Raw genomic sequence first — 19,703 nt, 5'->3', positions numbered from 1 at the left:
CACCGTCTGTGAGAACCAAGATAACTGCGCACTCACACGTCCGCAGCGTCCAGTCCGGCGCGCGGGACGCTGAGCTCCGAGCGCGCGCTCGGGGCGAGGTTCCGGCGCAGGCGGGGGCGCGGGTCGGGGACGCGGAGGTTGGGCAGGGGCGGGGCGGGCGGCCGGCCGGGCGGGGTTCTGCGCGGAGGCGGGGCGGGGCGGGGCGCGGGATGGGCCCACCCCCCAGCTGAGCCGGGGCCGCGGGCTGCGGACTCGCCAACTCAGAGGATCTGGCGGCGGCGGCGGGCGCGCTTCTTAGCGCGAGGCTGCAGCGGCTCCTGCGGCGCGGCGGCCCAGGCGGGCCGGGATGGGCGGGCGGCCGAACAGGGGGCGCTGGAGGCGCGCGACGTGACCCTCCTGCACACGGAGCCCTCCCCGCCAGCCGCGCCCAGTCGAGGGTCTGCTGGGTGGGCGCGGACACGAAATCAGCGCCCACCCCGCCGGAGCATGCGGGGCGCGGCGCGGGTAACCGGGGGGCGCGCGGGGCAGCTGTGGCCGCGGCCCCCGGTCCCGGGCGCGGGCCCGCCCCCTCCGCTTCTGCTGCTTCTGGCGGTGCTGCTGGGCGGCGCGGGCGCGCAGTATTCCAGCGACCTGTGCAGCTGGAAGGGGAGGTGAGTCTCGCGGAGCGACCCCGGCCCAACCCGCCCGGATCTAGGTCCTCCGGTACCGTTGGCTCTGCTCCCGAGCTGGGACCAGCGCGGCGGGATCGGGGGCCGCTCTCCAGGCCGAGTTCGATGTCCCCATCCCCGTCCCTGGTTCCAGAACAAAAGAGCCCGAGGCGTCCAGGTCCCTGCCCGAAGACGCCTGGGGAGTCACCTCCGCAACACCGCGGGGTCTGCCCAGGCCGGCCGCCCACTCGTCCCGGGCGCAGCGCTGGTCCTGAGTCCAGAGCTCAGCTCAGTGGGAGCCGGAGCGGGCGGGGTCCATGGTCGCGCCCTCCGGGTTCCTGCCCGTGGCGGGAGCTGTGCGCCCCAGGCCGGGAGGAGCCGGGCAAAGCGAGAAGGGATGGCCGGGTGCGGCGGTTTCGGGGACGGAACGAGACCCACGTTGACTGTAGTACGTCCGCTGGGCGACCAGCCGCAGGCGGACACCTGTGCGCCGGGCCGAGTGTAACCGGGCAGAGCCCCCCGCCCGACCCTGTGAAGGTCAGGCCGCCCTTGGCAGCCGCGCGCCGGGCTCCGCGACCCCCCCTCCCCCGTTCGCGGTGGCAGCCGAGGACTTTTTAGAAACCAAAGTGTGACATGTAGAAAGGGGTGCAGGTCACAACTGTGCGCGGGCGCGGTGCCTGGGAGCCGCAGCTACTCGGGAAGGACCCAGTGACGTGCCGGGCACCCAGGAGGTTCCTTGAGCTTAGTGGAGCTGGTTTTGTGCGGTGGAAGTTGACAATTCAGCAGTTTGTGAAGCGCGCTGCGCTAATGCGCGTCTACTCTGCAGACGCTGTGGGTTGGGGCTACCCTTAGGTCTGGTGTCGAGGTCGGGCGCGCGCCCACCCAAGCTTGTAGTCCTTGGGCTGATAGTTAGACTCGAGCGGCAGACAGCTCATTCTGGGTGGGGGCGGTCACGGGTGATTTTTGTGAAGCCGTTTTTCCGAGAAGACTGGGTGTTGAGCTGGTGCGCCAGGTTCTGCGTCAGCAGGGCATGGCTGGTCATCTTGGACATTCACGGCATTTAGTTTTCTGAGGAAACCACAATGACCACAATCAACTCCCCCTCCCGATGGGAAAGACTCCTGCCAAGGGGTTGGACTTGAAGATCAGCCCCTGGCTCCTGAGACCTCTGGGCACTGCCTACCTCACTGGGAGCTTTCTGCCTCCCTTTCAGTAGAAATCCCCCTGCCTGCGGGAGCTGAGATTGGGGCTGAGGGTGGCTGGAGCTTTGGGGGAGGGCTGGCCTCGGGAATGCTGGCGCCAGCACAGAGCTGGCCACGAGCCTCTGATGCTGACTCTCTGGGACTGCCCTTTCTCTAGCCATAATAATCAAAATCCCTGCTCTCAGCCTCCTCTCGTGGATCAGTGCACCCCAGCTCAAGGCTTTGGGGTGTCCTGCTCCAGCAGATCAAAACCAGAAAACCCAGTCCCTGTCTCTGAGCTTGGGTTCCAGTTGGAGCCAACTTCCTTCCCAGGTCCTCAGAGGACTGCATGTCTCGGGCTACAATTCCAAGCCTAGGGTGCCCAAAACTCCAGAGGTTTAGGTGTTTGCAGAAGGGGTAGGTGTGCTGTCCAGTGCAGAAGCAGGAACACTGCCTGGGCCCCTGGCCTTGTCTGCCAACATCCTCCTTGGACTCCCTTGATGGCACCTCTCCCAAAGTCTGAACCTAGCGAAGGACAGCTGAGGGACCCTTGGAGCTGCCGGAGAGGAGGTAGGGCCTGGAGCATAAACCAAGCTCCCTTGTCTTATAGCTGCTACCCCATTTATCAATACACTTCACACATCAGCTGACTCCTGCTGAAACCCGGGAGTCTGCTGGCTTTCTTGCTAACTCCATGGTTTGTGACCCTTTAGGAGCTGTTGGAACACAGCACAGGGCGGAGCAAGCAGGTGGATTCTGACCCCTGCTAGGAAGGGACACTGGCCACTCACATTGATGTGCTGGTGCTTCTGGGTATTTCTAAGCAATCAAATTAGAGATTTTGAAATCCTTCTTCCTGTGTAGGAGGCAGGACCAGTGCCTCAATCTTTATCACCCAGGGACCATAAAGGTGAACCATGAACTTTCCCACTGGCGTCATGGGGTAGAGCAGGTGCAGCCACACCTGGGCTCTCTGGCAAGATGGGGAAGTGGAAGGCAGCCTTGGGGGCAGAACCTCTGACTTTGCCCAAGATCCAGGACCAATCTCACTCCAGCATCCCCAACTGTCTTGTCCTGGTGACTTGAGGTTCGCCAGCTGTAGGTGTGAGTAGTTTGGGGCTGGCCACATACCAATTGCAGGCGTGAGCTCAGCTTGCTTCAGCAGATCCTTAGAAGTCTGCTGGATTTACCATCTTTTCCATAAAGGTGCCCACAGGCATGTCTACCTGGGTGATGCTTGCTGATTTTTTTAAATAAAAGCATTAATTCAGCTTAACTAATCTGATTAAATAGCCTTGCCAGTGTCACGATATGGACTTGATCCAATTCTGTGTGCACCCTGTGGTTTCATCACAGCAGTGCGGTGGAGTTTGCAGTTTTGCTTAGTGTGGCACCTGCATCTCTTGAAGATGCTAAAATGCCATCATCAATGCCCATTAATAATGTATTCACTTGTGCAATTGTAGCAACCTTACATAGACCTTTTTTTTCCTATTTGCTGGCTGCTTGATATTTGGTTGTATGGCAGGAACCAACACAGTTGTTGGTCTACATGAGGGTCTTGCTGGATGTCTGGTTGTGGGGTAGGAACCAGGATAGTCGTTTGTCTATGTGGGGGTCTTGAGCAATACCTGCTACTGGTTCCATGCTGAGCATCTACTTGGATTCCTGTTGACCTGATGTTTTGGAGAATGGAGAAGACACAGTCACTGGCCCTGGGATGGGTATAGATATGGCTAAGGGTGAGGAAATGGGCCCCTCATTTCCTGTGGGTCCATCTCTGTTTTACTTCCTTCTCATTAGATGGAGCCAGATGGACATCATGGGAAGCTCTTGCCTCCAGTGTAGGTGGGGTCAACAGCCTCCAGACTCAGGTCCTTCTGCCCTGGTACCGTGGTTGGACACTATCACCTTGAGGGTTCCCTCTGCTCTGCCTGAGTTGGGGTGGGAGGCAGGCTTCCCTGTTCCCCCCTGTGCAGAAGAGTACAGTGCTTCAGAGATTGGTGCTGGGCCTCTGCCCTCCCAACCCTCAGGGCCCTGAGATGGAAGCAAAGATGTGGACTGGGCAGTTTATTGGGGAAAGAGAATTGAGCATTGTGCCTGGACCCAGGGCAGGTGTCAGTGTCTTGATGCCAGAGACTGGAGACTGCACTGGGACAGCACTGACGGTGGCCAGGTGTGTCTGCCTTGCACCACTTGGTACAGTTTCCACACAGCTCTGTGACTGCCCATCTCTCCATAGGTGTCAGAGGAGCTTGTGTGAGTTTTAGTTTGCTCTGCGTGTGTCACCCAGGGCCTTGTGGGGGTGGGCAGTGGGCCAGAGGTTTCACCCTTGATGCTTCCTTCTGACGTAGTCTGCAGAGTGACTCTGTGGCCTCAGCCTGCAGCCAGCCATCATAGCAAAAGCGAGGTTCAGGGGCCCCATGCCTGAGTCACCCGGCAGTAAATGGGAACTGTGTGGTGCCCTCTCTCCTCTGCAGAGTGTTCATAACCTGCTGGGGCCAGGGCTCTGGAGTTAGCACTGCTCATTTCACATAAAAATCCTAAGAATGTGGGCAAACCTGTCTGAGATCTGATCAGAACCAAATTTCAAGTAATAAGACACTTATCTGAAGTCGTTGGCTCAGTTCCAGGTCTGCTGGTGCCCATGACGTCACCGTCAGCGAGGAGCTGGCATTTACATTAAAGTTCTGGGCTGCTGAACCCTGTTTTGGTTGCTTTGATTTCTCAGGGCCTGCCTGATGAGAGCAGCACCTTCACTATCTTCCTGTTGAGCCCTGGGGGTGTGCGCACAGCCCCGGGGGTGTGCGGCCTGGTTACCCTCGGTCCTTTCACCCCCAGGTTGTTCCCTTGCTCTTTAGTGACAACTGAACTTGCTTTTAGAAATGATGGGCCATGCAGGTACCCCAGGCTGCCCAGTGAATGAAAGGAGAGTGGACTGTCACCTTGGAGGAAGTGCAGCGAGGCTGCCCAGTGCAGCAGAGCCTGTGCGGCAGAGGCGGAGCTCGTCCCATTGTCAACACTCCTAGCTGGCTGAGAGCTGTCCTCTGGAGCATGTTGTCAGAGGTGCTGCCACCTCTGTACCTGTGTGAGCCTGGCTTTTCACCCAGTGGGGCTCTGCCTTGCTTTCCACTGAGGTCCAGGCCCTCCTGGGTGATTGGAATTGGCTGAGCCTGGAGGGCGGGGCCCGGGTCTGGGCACCTGGATGCCTGTGCTCCTTGGTGGGTGCTGCGTCAACCTGCCTTGACTCTGGAGTGGGCCCTCTGGAGGGAGCCTGTGGGGAGGCTAGTAGAGGTGGCTTGCTGGGTTCTGCCGCTCCGTGAAGGGGAGGTGGGCACTGAGGCAGGCAGTGGGCTGTCTGTCAGCAGTTGTGGAGGGGTTGTGGTTGTGGAGGGCTATCTCACACACTCTTCGGGGACGTGCAGGGGTGGAGCCTCCTGATAGGTGTGCCAGGGTGGGGCTTACACTCTCCTGACAGGTGTGCAGGGGCAGTGCCTGCACTTCTGGGTGGGTGGAGCGTGTGGACAGGGTGGGGCCTCACAGGCTCTCCTGGGCAGGGGTGCGGCCTCCCCCTGGGCTCTGACTGATTCTTCTGCTCATCTTCTGCAGCGGGCTGACCCATGAGGCTCACAGGAAGGAAGTGGAGCAGGTATATCTGCGCTGCGCAGCCGGCTCCGTGGAGTGGATGTACCCAACTGGGGCACTGATTGTCAACCTGCGGCCCAACACCTTTTCGCCCTCCCGAGGGCTGACTGTGTGCATCAAGCCCTTCAGTGGCTCCTCTGGGGCCAACATCTATCTGGAGAGAACTGGAGAACTGAGGCTGCTGGTGCAGGATGGGAGCAGCCATGCCGGACAGGTGCAATGCTTCAGCCTGGAGCAGGGTGGCCTGTTTGTGGAGGCCACACCCCAGCAGGACATCAGCAGGAGGACCACGGGTTTCCTGTATGAGCTGACAAGCGGGCGCAGGGGGCTGGGCCACACACTCTCTGGTGAGTGGACCAGGGGATGGGGTTGGCGGGGGTGGGGGGTGCTTACTGTGTTGCCAGACGCCCGGTATTCTCCATGGCTCCCTGTGAAGGGGTCATGACCTGGAGTGGCACACCTGCCAGGCCACGTTTGTCTGGAAAGCCCTTTGAGTCCCCTGTACACAGGCCCTCATTGGGGGGCAAGGGGGGTGTTGGACCTCAAAACCAAACTACCTTTGAAATACACCCACCACCCCTTGAGATGCCGCAGCCGGGGACCTTGGTGTTCCTGACCTGGTGGAGCAGTGCATGTTTGACCAGGGCGGCTTGGGGTGCAGATTCCAAATCCACCGGGTCTGAGGCATTTGAAGAGGGGCCATGCTTCTGCACGGCCCGTGAGCTGGTCCTGGTCTTGGTGTCTGCAGCAGGAGCAGGTGTTGGGCTTGGAGGAGGGAGGGGTGGTCCTGCACCCGTCAGTTCTGGGGAAGTGGCTGCTCTGCTCTGCAGGACAGATGCAGAATTCTGAAGGGGCTCTGGCTGGCCGTGAGACCCCATCACCATGGCAGTGCCTGAGGGGCCTCAAGAGGCATGCCTAGGGAGGACTCCTCCCTGGATGGCGTGGCAGCCTCAGGCACCAGTGCAGTGTCCCCTTTGGACAGTGTCTGACAGCATGAGAACCTGGAGAGGTCCTGACAGAAAGTCTCTCTGAGGCCAGTTGGGCCCAGCATGGCGCCAGCAGACTGTGTGTGCTGTGTGAGGGCCATGGGCTCTGCCTTGGGGTTTTTCCCGCCTTGAGGTATGCAGACTTTCCTGACCTGGGGGTTGTGGACAGTGCTGGTCTCTAGACAGCCCTGCAAGTGGGCACAGAGGCGATGTCCTCAGATCCTGCAGCTTCAGGGCAGGTTCCAGCCCGTGGGCTGTGAGCAGGCAGTTCCCCTTTCCTGGGCCAGTGATTATGGAGGATGGGAGGGCCAGGGGAGGGGATGCCACACTCTGGGGCCCTGGAGGTAAACTCGCCATGCAAATAACACCTGGGGCACTCTGAACACGTGAAGTGGTGGTCCAGGTAGGAAGACCTGTGAGTGTCCTTTGTGCGATGAAAATGGGGACTGGCCTCAAGGACATTCTGCTGGGCTCATGTTTCCTGTGGCCGAGCTCTGCCCTGGTACAGGATGTGTCTCAGCAGCTTTGGGTGTGCTGCTGTCTGTGCACACCTGACCACTCACATTTGCACACATAGCACACACAGTCTGCCGGTGCCATGCTGGGCCCAACTGGTAAGCTGGGATGGTGGCAGAGCCTGGGAGCTGCCCCCTACTCTCCTGTTGTTGCCCCATCCTTCCCTCTGCCCATGCGTTCAGGCCAGGGCTTATGGCCTGTGGGGTTGGTTGCACTGCCTGGGTTCCCACGGGGTCACTGGGGGGCAGTGGCTCTGGCACAGGCACCTGCTCTCAGGCATCTCCTGCATGGTGGGGTCCCATGCAGGACAGTGGCTCCATGCCCAGGGCTTTGCTCTGTCTTGAGAGTCAGGTGCTTGGGGTTCCCTTGCTATCCTGTAGCATACACTCTTCTGGCCCCGGGGTATCTGTCCAAGTCGGGCCTGCAGTGACTTGAGTGCCCTGTGGATGGCAAGAAGCTGGTCAGAGGCAGCACGTCCATGCAGCTGCCACCAGGACTTGCGATGAGGACCCAGGCTCTGCTCCACTGGGGCCCTAGGGGCTGGAACCCAATCCTGGCATTCCCAGAAATGGTCAGAGGTGCCATGTTCCAGTGATGGGCTCTGGCAGGGGGTACAGGGCAGCTGATGGACTCTTCCCCTGGGGTGTTTGATTTGTATCAGGGGATGGGAGCTGCTCAGCGGTTAATGCTGGGGGAATGGGTACGTAATGTGGAATGTGGGTGTCAGCCATCTGGCAGCAGTGTTGTCCTCCCCAGAGGGCCAGCTCCAAGCTTTCTCTGGCCAGCACCAGCATCTTCTGTTCTGGCTGTTGCTGCGGCCACGGAAGACTGCTAGAAGCTGGGGCCCGGGCAGCGGCGGAGCACCTAGGGCCAGCCCAGGTGGTTGTGCTGTAGGCAGAGGAACTCGCAGTGAATTGGAGTTCTGGTTTGTACTGGGAGAAGAGGTGCTGTGAGCCAGATCCTGCTCCAGTGTGTGTGCACTTGTGTGAGTCTCACTCCATCCCGCCAGTCCATCCATATTGCAAAATCAGCTTCTGAGACACTAGGAGTCAAGAAGACCAGAGCAGAGGTACATGCTGCTCCTCCAGGGTTACAAAAAGGGGATCAGGCAGTGGATGACCCCAGCCCTAGGGATCACTCCTCCAGGGGTGCAGGACAGAGATCAGGCAGCGGATGACCTCAGCCCTGGGGCACACTCCTCCAGGGGTGTAGTATGGGGGTCAGGTATTGGATGACCTCAGCCCTGGGGCACACTCCTCCAGGGATGTAGTATGGGGGTCAGGTATTGGATGACCTCAGCCCTGGGGCACACTCCCCCAGGGATGTAGTATGGGGGTCAGGTATTGGATGACCTCAGCCCTGGGGCACACTCCTCCAGGGATGTAGTATGGGGGTCAGGTATTGGATGACCTCAGCCCTGGGGCACACTCCCCCAGGGATGTAGTATGGGGGTCAGGTATTGGATGACCTCAGCCCTGGGGCACACTCCCCCAGGGATGTAGTATGGGGGTCAGGTATTGGATGACCTCAGCCCTGGGGCACACTCCCCCAGGGATGTAGTATGGGGGTCAGGCATCGGATGACCTCAGCCCTGGGGCACACTCCTCCAGGGATGTAGTATGGGGGTCAGGTATTGGATGACCTCAGCCCTGGGGCACACTCCCCCAGGGATGTAGTATGGGGGTCAGGTATTGGATGACCTCAGCCCTGGGACACACTCCCCCAGGGATGTAGTATGGGGGTCAGGTATTGGATGACCTCAGCCCTGGGGCACACTCCCCCAGGGATGTAGTATGGGGGTCAGGCAGAGGATGACCTCAGCCCTGGGGCACACTCCTCCAGGGATGTAGTATGGGGGTCAGGCATCGGATGACCTCAGCCCTGGGGCACACTCCCCCAGGGATGTAGTATGGGGGTCAGGTATTGGATGACCTCAGCCCTGGGGCACACTCCTCCAGGGATGTAGTATGGGGGTCAGGTATTGGATGACCTCAGCCCTGGGACACACTCCCCCAGGGATGTAGTATGGGGGTCAGGTATTGGATGACCTCAGCCCTGGGGCACACTCCTCCAGGGATGTAGTATGGGGGTCAGGTATTGGATGACCTCAGCCCTGGGGCACACTCCTCCAGGGATGTAGTATGGGGGTCAGGTATTGGATGACCTCAGCCCTGGGGCACACTCCTCCAGGGATGTAGTATGGGGGTCAGGCAGAGGATGACCTCAGCCCTGGGGCACACTCCTCCAGGGATGTAGTATGGGGGTCAGGTATTGGATGACCTCAGCCCTGGGGCACACTCCCCCAGGGATGTAGTATGGGGGTCAGTTATTGGATGACCTCAGCCCTGGGGCACACTCCTCCAGGGATGTAGTATGGGGGTCAGGTATTGGATGACCTCAGCCCTGGGACACACTCCCCCAGGGATGTAGTATGGGGGTGAGGCAGAGGATGACCTCAGCCCTGGGGCACACTCCCCCAGGGATGTAGTATGGGGGTCAGGTATTGGATGACCTCAGCCCTGGGACACACTCCTCCAGGGATGTAGTATGGGGGTCAGGTATTGGATGACCTCAGCCCTGGGGCACACTCCCCCAGGGATGTAGTATGGGGGTCAGGTATTGGATGACCTCAGCCCTGGGGCACACTCCCCCAGGGATGTAGTATGGGGGTCAGGTATTGGATGACCTCAGCCCTGGGGCACACTCCCCCAGGGATGTAGTATGGGGGTGAGGCAGAGGATGACCTCAGCCCTGGGGCACACTCCCCCAGGGATGTAGTATGGGGGTCAGGTATTGGATGACCTCAGCCCTGGGACACACTCCCCCAGGGATGTAGTATGGGGGTCAGGTATTGGATGACCTCAGCCCTGGGGCACACTCCCCCAGGGATGTAGTATGGGGGTCAGGTATTGGATGACCTCAGCCCTGGGACACACTCCCCCAGGGATGTAGTATGGGGGTCAGGTATTGGATGACCTCAGCCCTGGGACACACTCCCCCAGGGATGTAGTATGGGGGTCAGGTATTGGATGACCTCAGCCCTGGGGCACACTCCCCCAGGGATGTAGTATGGGGGTCAGGTATTGGATGACCTCAGCCCTGGGACACACTCCCCCAGGGATGTAGTATGGGGGTCAGGTATTGGATGACCTCAGCCCTGGGACACACTCCCCCAGGGATGTAGTATGGGGGTCAGGTATTGGATGACCTCAGCCCTGGGGCACACTCCCCCAGGGATGTAGTATGGGGGTCAGGTATTGGATGACCTCAGCCCTGGGGCACACTCCCCCAGGGATGTAGTATGGGGGTCAGGTATTGGATGACCTCAGCCCTGGGGCACACTCCCCCAGGGATGTAGTATGGGGGTCAGGTATTGGATGACCTCAGCCCTGGGGCACACTCCTCCAGGGATGTAGTATGGGGGTCAGGCAGTGGATGACCTCAGCCCTGGGACACACTCCTCCAGGGATGTAGTATGGGGGTCAGGTATTGGATGACCTCAGCCCTGGGGCACACTCCTCGAGGGATGTAGTATGGGGGTCAGGTATTGGATGACCTCAGCCCTGGGGCACACTCCCCCAGGGATGTAGTATGGGGGTCAGGTATTGGATGACCTCAGCCCTGGGGCACACTCCCCCAGGGATGTAGTATGGGGGTCAGGTATTGGATGACCTCAGCCCTGGGGCACACTCCCCCAGGGATGTAGTATGGGGGTCAGGCATTGGATGACCTCAGCCCTGGGGTACACTCCTCCAGGGATGTAGTATGGGGGTGAGGCAGAGGATGACCTCAGCCCTGGGGCACACTCCTCCAGGGATGTAGTATGGGGGTCAGGTATTGGATGACCTCAGCCCTGGGACACACTCCTCCAGGGATGTAGTATGGGGGTCAGGTATTGGATGACCTCAGCCCTGGGGCACACTCCCCCAGGGATGTAGTATGGGGGTCAGGTATTGGATGACCTCAGCCCTGGGGCACACTCCCCCAGGGATGTAGTATGGGGGTCAGGTATTGGATGACCTCAGCCCTGGGACACACTCCCCCAGGGATGTAGTATGGGGGTCAGGTATTGGATGACCTCAGCCCTGGGGCACACTCCCCCAGGGATGTAGTATGGGGGTCAGGTATTGGATGACCTCAGCCCTGGGGCACACTCCTCCAGGGATGTAGTATGGGGGTCAGGTACTGGATGACCTCAGCCCTGGGGCACACTCCCCCAGGGATGTAGTATGGGGGTCAGGTATCGGATGACCTCAGCCCTGGGGCACACTCCCCCAGGGATGTAGTATGGGGGTCAGGTATTGGATGACCTCAGCCCTGGGACACACTCCTCCAGGGATGTAGTATGGGGGTCAGGTATTGGATGACCTCAGCCCTGGGACACACTCCCCCAGGGATGTAGTATGGGGGTCAGGTATTGGATGACCTCAGCCCTGGGACACACTCCCCCAGGGATGTAGTATGGGGGTCAGGTATTGGATGACCTCAGCCCTGGGGCACACTCCTCCAGGGATGTAGTATGGGGGTCAGGCAGCGGATGACCTCAGCCCTGGGGCACACTCCTCCAGGGATGTAGTATGGGGGTCAGGTATTGGATGACCTCAGCCCTGGGACACACTCCCCCAGGGATGTAGTATGGGGGTCAGGTATTGGATGACCTCAGCCCTGGGGCACACTCCTCCAGGGATGTAGTATGGGGGTCAGGTATTGGATGACCTCAGCCCTGGGGCACACTCCCCCAGGGATGTAGTATGGGGGTCAGGTATTGGATGACCTCAGCCCTGGGACACACTCCCCCAGGGATGTAGTATGGGGGTCAGGTATTGGATGACCTCAGCCCTGGGACACACTCCCCCAGGGATGTAGTATGGGGGTCAGGTATTGGATGACCTCAGCCCTGGGACACACTCCTCCAGGGATGTAGTATGGGGGTCAGGCAGTGGATGACCCCAGCCCTGGGGCACACTCCCCCAGGGATGTAGTATGGGGGTCAGGCAGAGGATGACCTCAGCCCTAGGACACACTCCTCCAGGGATGTAGTATGGGGGTCAGGTATTGGATGACCTCAGCCCTGGGGCACACTCCCCCAGGGATGTAGTATGGGGGTCAGGTTTTGGATGACCTCAGCCCTGGGGCACACTCCCCCAGGGATGTAGTATGGGGGTCAGGTATTGGATGACCTCAGCCCTGGGGCACACTCCTCCAGGGATGTAGTATGGGGGTCAGGTATTGGATGACCTCAGCCCTGGGGCACACTCCCCCAGGGATGTAGTATGGGGGTCAGGTATTGGATGACCTCAGCCCTGGGGCACACTCCCCCAGGGATGTAGTATGGGGGTCAGGTATTGGATGACCTCAGCCCTGGGACACACTCCTCCAGGGATGTAGTATGGGGGTCAGGTATTGGATGACCTCAGACCTGGGGCACACTCCTCCAGGGATGTAGTATGGGGGTCAGGTATTGGATGACCTCAGCCCTGGGGCACACTCCCCCAGGGATGTAGTATGGGGGTCAGGTATTGGATGACCTCAGCCCTGGGGCACACTCCTCCAGGGATGTAGTATGGGGGTCAGGCAGCGGATGACCTCAGCCCTGGGACACACTCCTCCAGGGATGTAGTATGGGGGTCAGGTATTGGATGACCTCAGCCCTGGGGCACACTCCCCCAGGGATGTAGTATGGGGGTCAGGTATTGGATGACCTCAGCCCTGGGACACACTCCCCCAGGGATGTAGTATGGGGGTCAGGTATTGGATGACCTCAGCCCTGGGGCACACTCCCCCAGGGATGTAGTATGGGGGTCAGGTATTGGATGACCTCAGCCCTGGGGCACACTCCTCCAGGGATGTAGTATGGGGGTCAGGTATTGGATGACCTCAGCCCTGGGGCACACTCCCCCAGGGATGTAGTATGGGGGTCAGGTATTGGATGACCTCAGCCCTGGGGCACACTCCCCCAGGGATGTAGTATGGGGGTCAGGTATTGGATGACCTCAGCCCTGGGGCACACTCCCCCAGGGATGTAGTATGGGGGTGAGGCAGCGGATGACCTCAGCCCTGGGGCACACTCCCCCAGGGATGTAGTATGGGGTCAGGTATTGGATGACCTCAGCCCTGGGGCACACTCCTCCAGGGATGTAGTATGGGGGTCAGGTATTGGATGACCTCAGCCCTGGGGCACACTCCTCCAGGGATGTAGTATGGGGGTCAGGCAGAGGATGACCTCAGCCCTGGGGCACACTCCCCCAGGGATGTAGTATGGGGGTCAGGTATTGGATGACCTCAGCCCTGGGGCACACTCCCCCAGGGATGTAGTATGGGGGTCAGGTATTGGATGACCTCAGCCCTGGGGCACACTCCCCCAGGGATGTAGTATGGGGGTCAGGTATTGGATGACCTCAGCCCTGGGGCACACTCCTCCAGGGATGTAGTATGGGGGTCAGGTATTGGATGACCTCAGCCCTGGGGCACACTCCTCCAGGGATGTAGTATGGGGGTCAGGTATTGGATGACCTCAGCCCTGGGGCACACTCCCCCAGGGATGTAGTATGGGGGTCAGGTATTGGATGACCTCAGCCCTGGGACACACTCCCCCAGGGATGTAGTATGGGGGTCAGGTATTGGATGACCTCAGCCCTGGGGCACACTCCTCCAGGGATGTAGTATGGGGGTCAGGTATTGGATGACCTCAGCCCTGGGACACACTCCCCCAGGGATGTAGTATGGGGGTCAGGTACTGGATGACCTCAGCCCTGGGACACACTCCCCCAGGGATGTAGTATGGGGGTCAGGTATTGGATGACCTCAGCCCTGGGGCACACTCCTCCAGGGATGTAGTATGGGGGTCAGGTATTGGATGACCTCAGCCCTGGGACACACTCCCCCAGGGATGTAGTATGGGGGTCAGGTATTGGATGACCTCAGCCCTGGGGCACACTCCTCCAGGGATGTAGTATGGGGGTCAGGTATTGGATGACCTCAGCCCTGGGGCACACTCCCCCAGGGATGTAGTATGGGGGTCAGGCAGCGGATGACCTCAGCCCTGGGGCACACTCCTCCAGGGATGTAGTATGGGGGTCAGGTATTGGATGATGCTTGCTCCAGGGGACATCCCTCTAAGGATATAGAACGGGGGTCAGGCAGCAGATGACTCTAGCCCTGGGGGACACTCCTCCAGGGGTGTAGGACAGGGTCAGGCAGCAGGTGAACCCAGTCCCAGCACCTGCTCACCCCGTGCCCTCCACCTTCGTGGGGTTTGCCAGAGCTTGAGCAGCAGCACCACCTCTGACACAGGGAATCGGACAGGATACAGAGGTGTAGACGGCCACAGGGCTGTTTTCCAGTATACCTCCAGGCCAAGGGATGGGCAGGAGCTGACTGGGGCTGCCCTCCAGGGCCCAGCCGCCTGGGGAAACAATCATCACTCTGGATGGGGCCGAGGGGTTGGCCGGTGAGGGTTGGGGTGCCATCTGGTTCGAAGGAATAGGTGCAGCGGGTGACATTGATGGATCTCCAGGTAACAGATCTCAAGGTGACATATCCGGTGCTGGCAGGCTCCACCAGCTTGTGCTGTGGGAGTTGGGGCTCTGGAGAGGCCCAGGGCAGGTGTCCAGGGAGGAGGTGCAGGACACTGATGCTGGTCTTGGGTGTGGAAGTCACTGCCCAGGCGGTTCAGGGGTCAGGCCTAGAGCCTCCGGCTCAGCTTCCCACCCCCTTGAAAGCCTGTCCTGCTTGCTAAGCCTGAGTCACCAGCCTGACTTGCCTGAACCTCCACTGCTGAGGCTCCCCAGGAGCTTTAGAGTCTGGGGGTGCCTTGATGGGTGTGTGCATGGCCAGCAAAGTCTGGAGGTGGAAAAGATATCTCATTGCTTCCTGGAAACAGAAGAGATGGCTCATTTTTTTCTGAAGCTCCTGTCTCTCTGGCCTCAGTGGCTTCCTCGGGCCACTGATGACCCTGAGGTCACTTTTCATCTTAACTGGTTCCTGGCCTGGGGGCAGGGCATGGCCCCCACCTGCTTCTTCACCAGGAAGAGAGGGGAAGGAGGGACTCGAGCTGGAGGGACAGGTGAGGCCTCCACCCAGGGTCCTCCTTGTGTCCTAGAGGTGCTGGCTGATCTCAACCTCAGCCTCAGTCCTCCGGGTCCTCCCCATACCCTGTCCACACCCTGGGCACACCTTGTTCACCTGGTTGAAGGCCATGCTCACTGTCATCGGCTGTCCTGGATCCCCCCGTGTTTTCTCCTGAAGGCTCCGTCTGGACCTGGGCACGCACGGCCGCTGTCCTGGGGAGCAGTCCTGCCTGCTAGCCGCCAGCTCCACTTGTCCAGGACTCTCCCCTGAGCCAGCGGCTCCTGCCCTCACCCTCTGCTGTCCCCCACAGCACCTGCCGGCCTGCTGGTGTCCCTGGTGTCCCAGGTGTCCCTGTCCTGCCTGATGCTCTTCCCTCCTCCTCTGGTTCAGTTGAGGTACTCCTGAGCATCTCCAAAGCATCCACACCCATGTTCTCTCAGAAGCTTGGGCTGGGTCTATGAGCACGTTTCAGGGCCTTCCTGAGCCCGACTCTGACCGATAGCTGTTTCCAGATCTCTGTCCTCGGAGGCCACACTGTGTTTTCCATGAAGTTGAACTGCACTCTGCAAAGCTCAGAGTGAGAAGCAGATGCTTCCAGGGTGGGGTTTGTGACCTCAGCCAACCATGGCTCTGGGTGGGTCTGGGGACAATGACTGCCCTTGGGGTCCCTACACCTGCTGCTGGAGGCTGGGTGTGAGCCAGAGCAGCTCCAGTGAGGGGAGGGTCTCCCAGCTTTTCCCCTAGCTGTTGGTGGAGGTCACAGGTGAGTGACTCATGGGCAGAGGGATGTGTGTAGACTTGGTGACACTGAAGGCACAGGTCTGAGGTCCTGTGTCCGTGTGTGGCCAGGGCCTGTCAGCTCCTCTGCAGCACAAGGTGTTTGTCAGGGGCTGCCTGGGCCGAGCCCCAGGGGGCAGCAGTGAGGGCCGAGGGAACGCCACAGGTGCCCTCGGCTGGCTGGGAATGGGGTGGACATCTGAGGGGTAGGCATCCCAGGTTCTGGAGCTCCCAGAAGGCTCTGGAGTTCGGGGGTGTGGTGGGAAGATGCCCATCCTTTGAAGGGCTGGGCAGGGGGGAGGCACCAGCAGGTGGTTCTTGTTTGTGGTTCTGCTTTTCCTGATAACTCAGTAGAAGCAAAAGTGCTACAGGTGATGGGTGGGCTGGGGAGTTAGTGGCTGCGGAGCCTTGGAGGTGCCCAGCCCATGCTGTTGGCACAGGGCAGGGAGGCCAGTGCTTCAGACTCTCCCTCCCCATGCCCGCCAGCCTTGCCTCCCATCTGATGACGTGACTCCAAGGCTCCATGTACCCTCTGGTTCCAGAAGGCCCCTCTGCACTCTTGCTGGCCTGAGAGTGCTTGGCCAGTCGTCAAGAGCTGACGTTTGCTGCCCATCCCTGGGAGACACTGGCTGGAGGGGGTCGGTGCAGCCTCTAGTCAGGTGGTGGCTCAGCCTGGCTCAGCTCCAGGTGGACAGGGTGATACCAGGTGTGCATGGACCTGAGCTTCCCCAGGGCCCAGGGTTCCCCAGCCTCATAGTGCAGACTGGTGGAGGGGAATCCTCTCGCCGAGGTCTCACACCTCCACACTGGAGTGTGTGTGTGGACGCCCAGGATTGCTGGGGCTGGCCCCGAGTTTCTGTTTGACGTTTGGGGAACTGGGGCAAAGGGCAGGGTGCAGGCCACCCTGGAAGTGTGTTGCGTAAGTTGTTTGGCAGGGAGGCTGAGCCTGAGGAGGCTGTAGCCTCTAGGTTCTTGGAGGGAGCGAGGCCCCAGGATTCTGGGGCCGTGGGGGTCCTGTGGGCTTGGCTCAGTTTAAAAGGTGTTTGCACCTTTGTCCCAGGGACCAGGTGGGGTCTGGTGAAGGGGCTGAGCTGATGGCCCCCACCCCAGGCCTTGTGCCTGCACAGGTGCTGCCTCCTGCCCTACCTCATCATCACCTTTGTAGATCCTGGGCCTCGTCAGTCTTTCTGGTCAGCGTCTGGGTCCTGGGGGACTGGCCCAGCCCTTTGGTCTAGGGAAGGGGTATCTCCATGCTGCAAGGAGGTACCTGCTCGTGAGGCACCCTGGTGTTTTGGGGTATGCTGTGGAGGCTGGGGTGGGTGTGGATGCCCAGGGGCAGGGGCTCAGCTTGGCTTGGGTCAGCTTTGCATTTGTGGTGGGTGCATGAGAGTGGTCACATGGCAGTTGGCACACGCCCTGGTTCTACACAAGATTGACATGTCTGGCGAGGTGAGTCTGATGGCAAGGTGTGCCGTCATGCGCAGCCGGGCATCTGCCTCTGACGTGTTGGAGCTGGGGAGGGCCTGTGGCTCACCAGAATTTCTGGCCACAGAGGGCAGGGGCCAGGGCCTGCCAGGCTGTATGCTGATCTGTTCTCTCCCCTCAGCCCCGTGCCGCCCATGCAGTGACACCGAAGTGCTCCTGGCTGTCTGCACTAGTGACTTTGGTGAGTGTGTCCTCTCAGGTCTCCTATGCTTGGTCCCCTGTGGGCAGTGCTCCCTCTTGGATCTGCAGAAGCGTCTGGATATGGTTTCCCCGGGGGTCGTGGAATAGGTGCTCTTCTGTGCCCACAGCATGAAGACTTCACACACGTGTGCATACTTTCACCCTCACGTGTACTCACATGCACACCCACACTGAGAGCTGGGGTGGACGTTCTGGGTGACTGTCAATCATCGTCCTGTTCTGTACCTGAGCTCACTGCTCCCTGGGGACTCTGAAGTCCTGCAGTTCCCAGGGGCTCTTGCAGTGTTCTCTGAATACCATGCAATGGGCAGCCTGACCCTGTGATGGCCACCACCTCCAAGCCCCATCTGTTCTTCATTCGAGTTCCCCGATAGCTGGGGCTCCTGGGCCCTGGAGGGCCCAGGGCTGTGGTCTGAGGGATGCAGGCCCCTTGCATGTGGTGTCAGGGGCTGGGTCCCCGGTGTGGTGCTTGCTGGCCAGCTGCTGTGGTGGTAGGCACGTGAAGCCAGCCCAGCTGGCCCTGTCCCCGGGCCCCCTCCCTGAGCTCTGATCATGTCACTGCCCTGCTCTCCAGGACCAGGATTGGGGCTGGGCAGGCTGACAGGGGCCCTGGTACAGCCCCCATACTGCCCTGATGTGCCCCCTTGCAGAGCATGTATGTGTGCTTGTCAGGCCCGCAGCAGAAAGAGCACCTTTGTCTCACAGTGCCAGCATCAGGGACAGCCCCTGGCAACTTTGTACCACTACACTTGAGCTCTTTAAGGGATTTCTAAATGGCAGGGTTCAGGTATAGCTCTGGTTCTGATGCCCATCACAGTCAGGGGCATGTGTGGGGTAGCGCCTGCTGTGTGCTTGACCTCAGCTACAGTGCTACTGGACCCGCTGACCTGTGTCTCCTTCCTCCACAGTCGTCCGAGGCTCCATCCAGGACGTCACCCACGTGCCAGAGCGGCAGGAGTCAGTCATCCATCTGCGGGTGAGCAGGCTCTATCGGCAGAAGAGCAGGGTCTTCCAGCCAGCGCCTGAGGGCCATGGCCACTGGCAGGGCCGCATCCTGACGCTGCTGGAGTGTGGTGTGCGGCCAGGGCTTGGGGACTTCCTCTTTACTGGCCACATGCACTTCGGGGAGGCCCAGCTGGGCTGTGCCCCACGCTTCAGTGACTTCCGAAGGACGTATAGGGATGCGGAAGAGAGGGGCCTGAACCCCTGTGAAATTGGCATGGAGTGACTGTGGGTGCTGCTACCTGTCCTGTGTCCTGCCACTGGGGCTGTGTGTGCTCCAGCCTTGGGGTCGGCCATGCTGTGGAGTGCAGGCCCGGGGCACAGGTCCCAGCCAAGGACACCCTGACCTGGAAATGCTGTAAAATGCAAACTAAGTTATTATATATATATTTTTTAAAAGAAATGTTCATGAGAAACAAACTCCCATGTTTAGAGGTGCCTTGGTGTGCGGTTTAATGCTGTTTTCGCGTCAGCTGAAGCCACCGCAGCCCGGGATGGTCAGCGAGACTTCACGGGAGCCCGCAGACACCAGAGGTGGCGTTCTTGCCACAGATGCTCGGGGCCAAGTGTGAACGTCTGGTCTTCTCTGCCTCTTGTTTTGCTTTCTGAAGACCGAGCTTTGCGGCCTGACCCTTCTTGTATCTGTTCCAGAGAAGGAGACTAGGCTCTGACGTCCCGAGGCCGCTCGCGTCTGACGGTGCCGTTTGGGTGCTCCTTGCCCGGCGCACCCCCCTCAGCACCTGCCCCTGCCCTTCCCAGCCTTGGTCTTTGACCCCATCTTCCCCCAGACGCCTGAGCCCACAGCCAGTCTGCACACGTCAGGGCCCTGTAGAGGCTTGGTGGCCCATGATTCAGAGCATGAGAGTTTCTGTGACTCCATAATAAGTCCCCACAGGCTGGGGGCTCATTCTCAGTGCGGGGGTGGGCAGGGCTACATTCCCTTGGGAGGCTCTCCCTGCTTTGCAGCCACAGGTGGCCCCGGGCTGCCCCTGAAACAGTCTCTCCCCTCCCATGGCGAGTGACACTGGTTGGAGGGGGGCCATCAGGTGACCTCATCTTACGTGATACATCTACAAAGGTCCTATTTTCCACCCAGGTCACGTTCAGAGGTTACTGCTGGACGTGGAGCTTGTTAGGGAGAACATTCACTCCACCAGGGGACACAGTGGTGACCGGTAACGAGGCCCCCCCTC

The 19,703-nt window shown here is 60.0% G+C and overlaps 1 protein-coding gene across 2 annotated transcripts; it reads left to right on the top strand.

Annotated features, from left to right (window-relative positions):
* Nucleotides 1-226: 226 nt before the first annotated feature.
* Metrnl (meteorin like, glial cell differentiation regulator) lies at nt 227-18,930 on the top strand. Of its 2 annotated transcripts, none has more exons than XM_005341978.5 (4): nt 227-650; nt 5,438-5,820; nt 17,429-17,488; nt 18,417-18,930. In XM_005341978.5, the coding sequence occupies exons 1-4, from the start codon at nt 487-489 to the stop codon at nt 18,734-18,736; spliced, it is 927 nt and encodes a 308-aa protein (XP_005342035.3). In that variant the 5' UTR covers nt 227-486; the 3' UTR covers nt 18,737-18,930. The 2 variants fall into 2 exon arrangements, with proteins under 2 accessions (XP_005342035.3, XP_040124223.1); XM_040268289.2 differs by lacking the exon at nt 227-650 and adding an exon at nt 4,223-4,894.
* The last annotated feature ends 773 nt before the right edge of the window (nt 18,931-19,703 follow it).

The sequence above is a fragment of the Ictidomys tridecemlineatus genome, chromosome 3, assembly GCF_052094955.1.
Source record: "Ictidomys tridecemlineatus isolate mIctTri1 chromosome 3, mIctTri1.hap1, whole genome shotgun sequence".
NCBI lineage: Eukaryota > Metazoa > Chordata > Mammalia > Rodentia > Sciuridae > Ictidomys > Ictidomys tridecemlineatus.
Note: the sequence above shows the minus strand (reverse complement) of the source record. Positions and strands in the feature narration are given on the sequence as shown.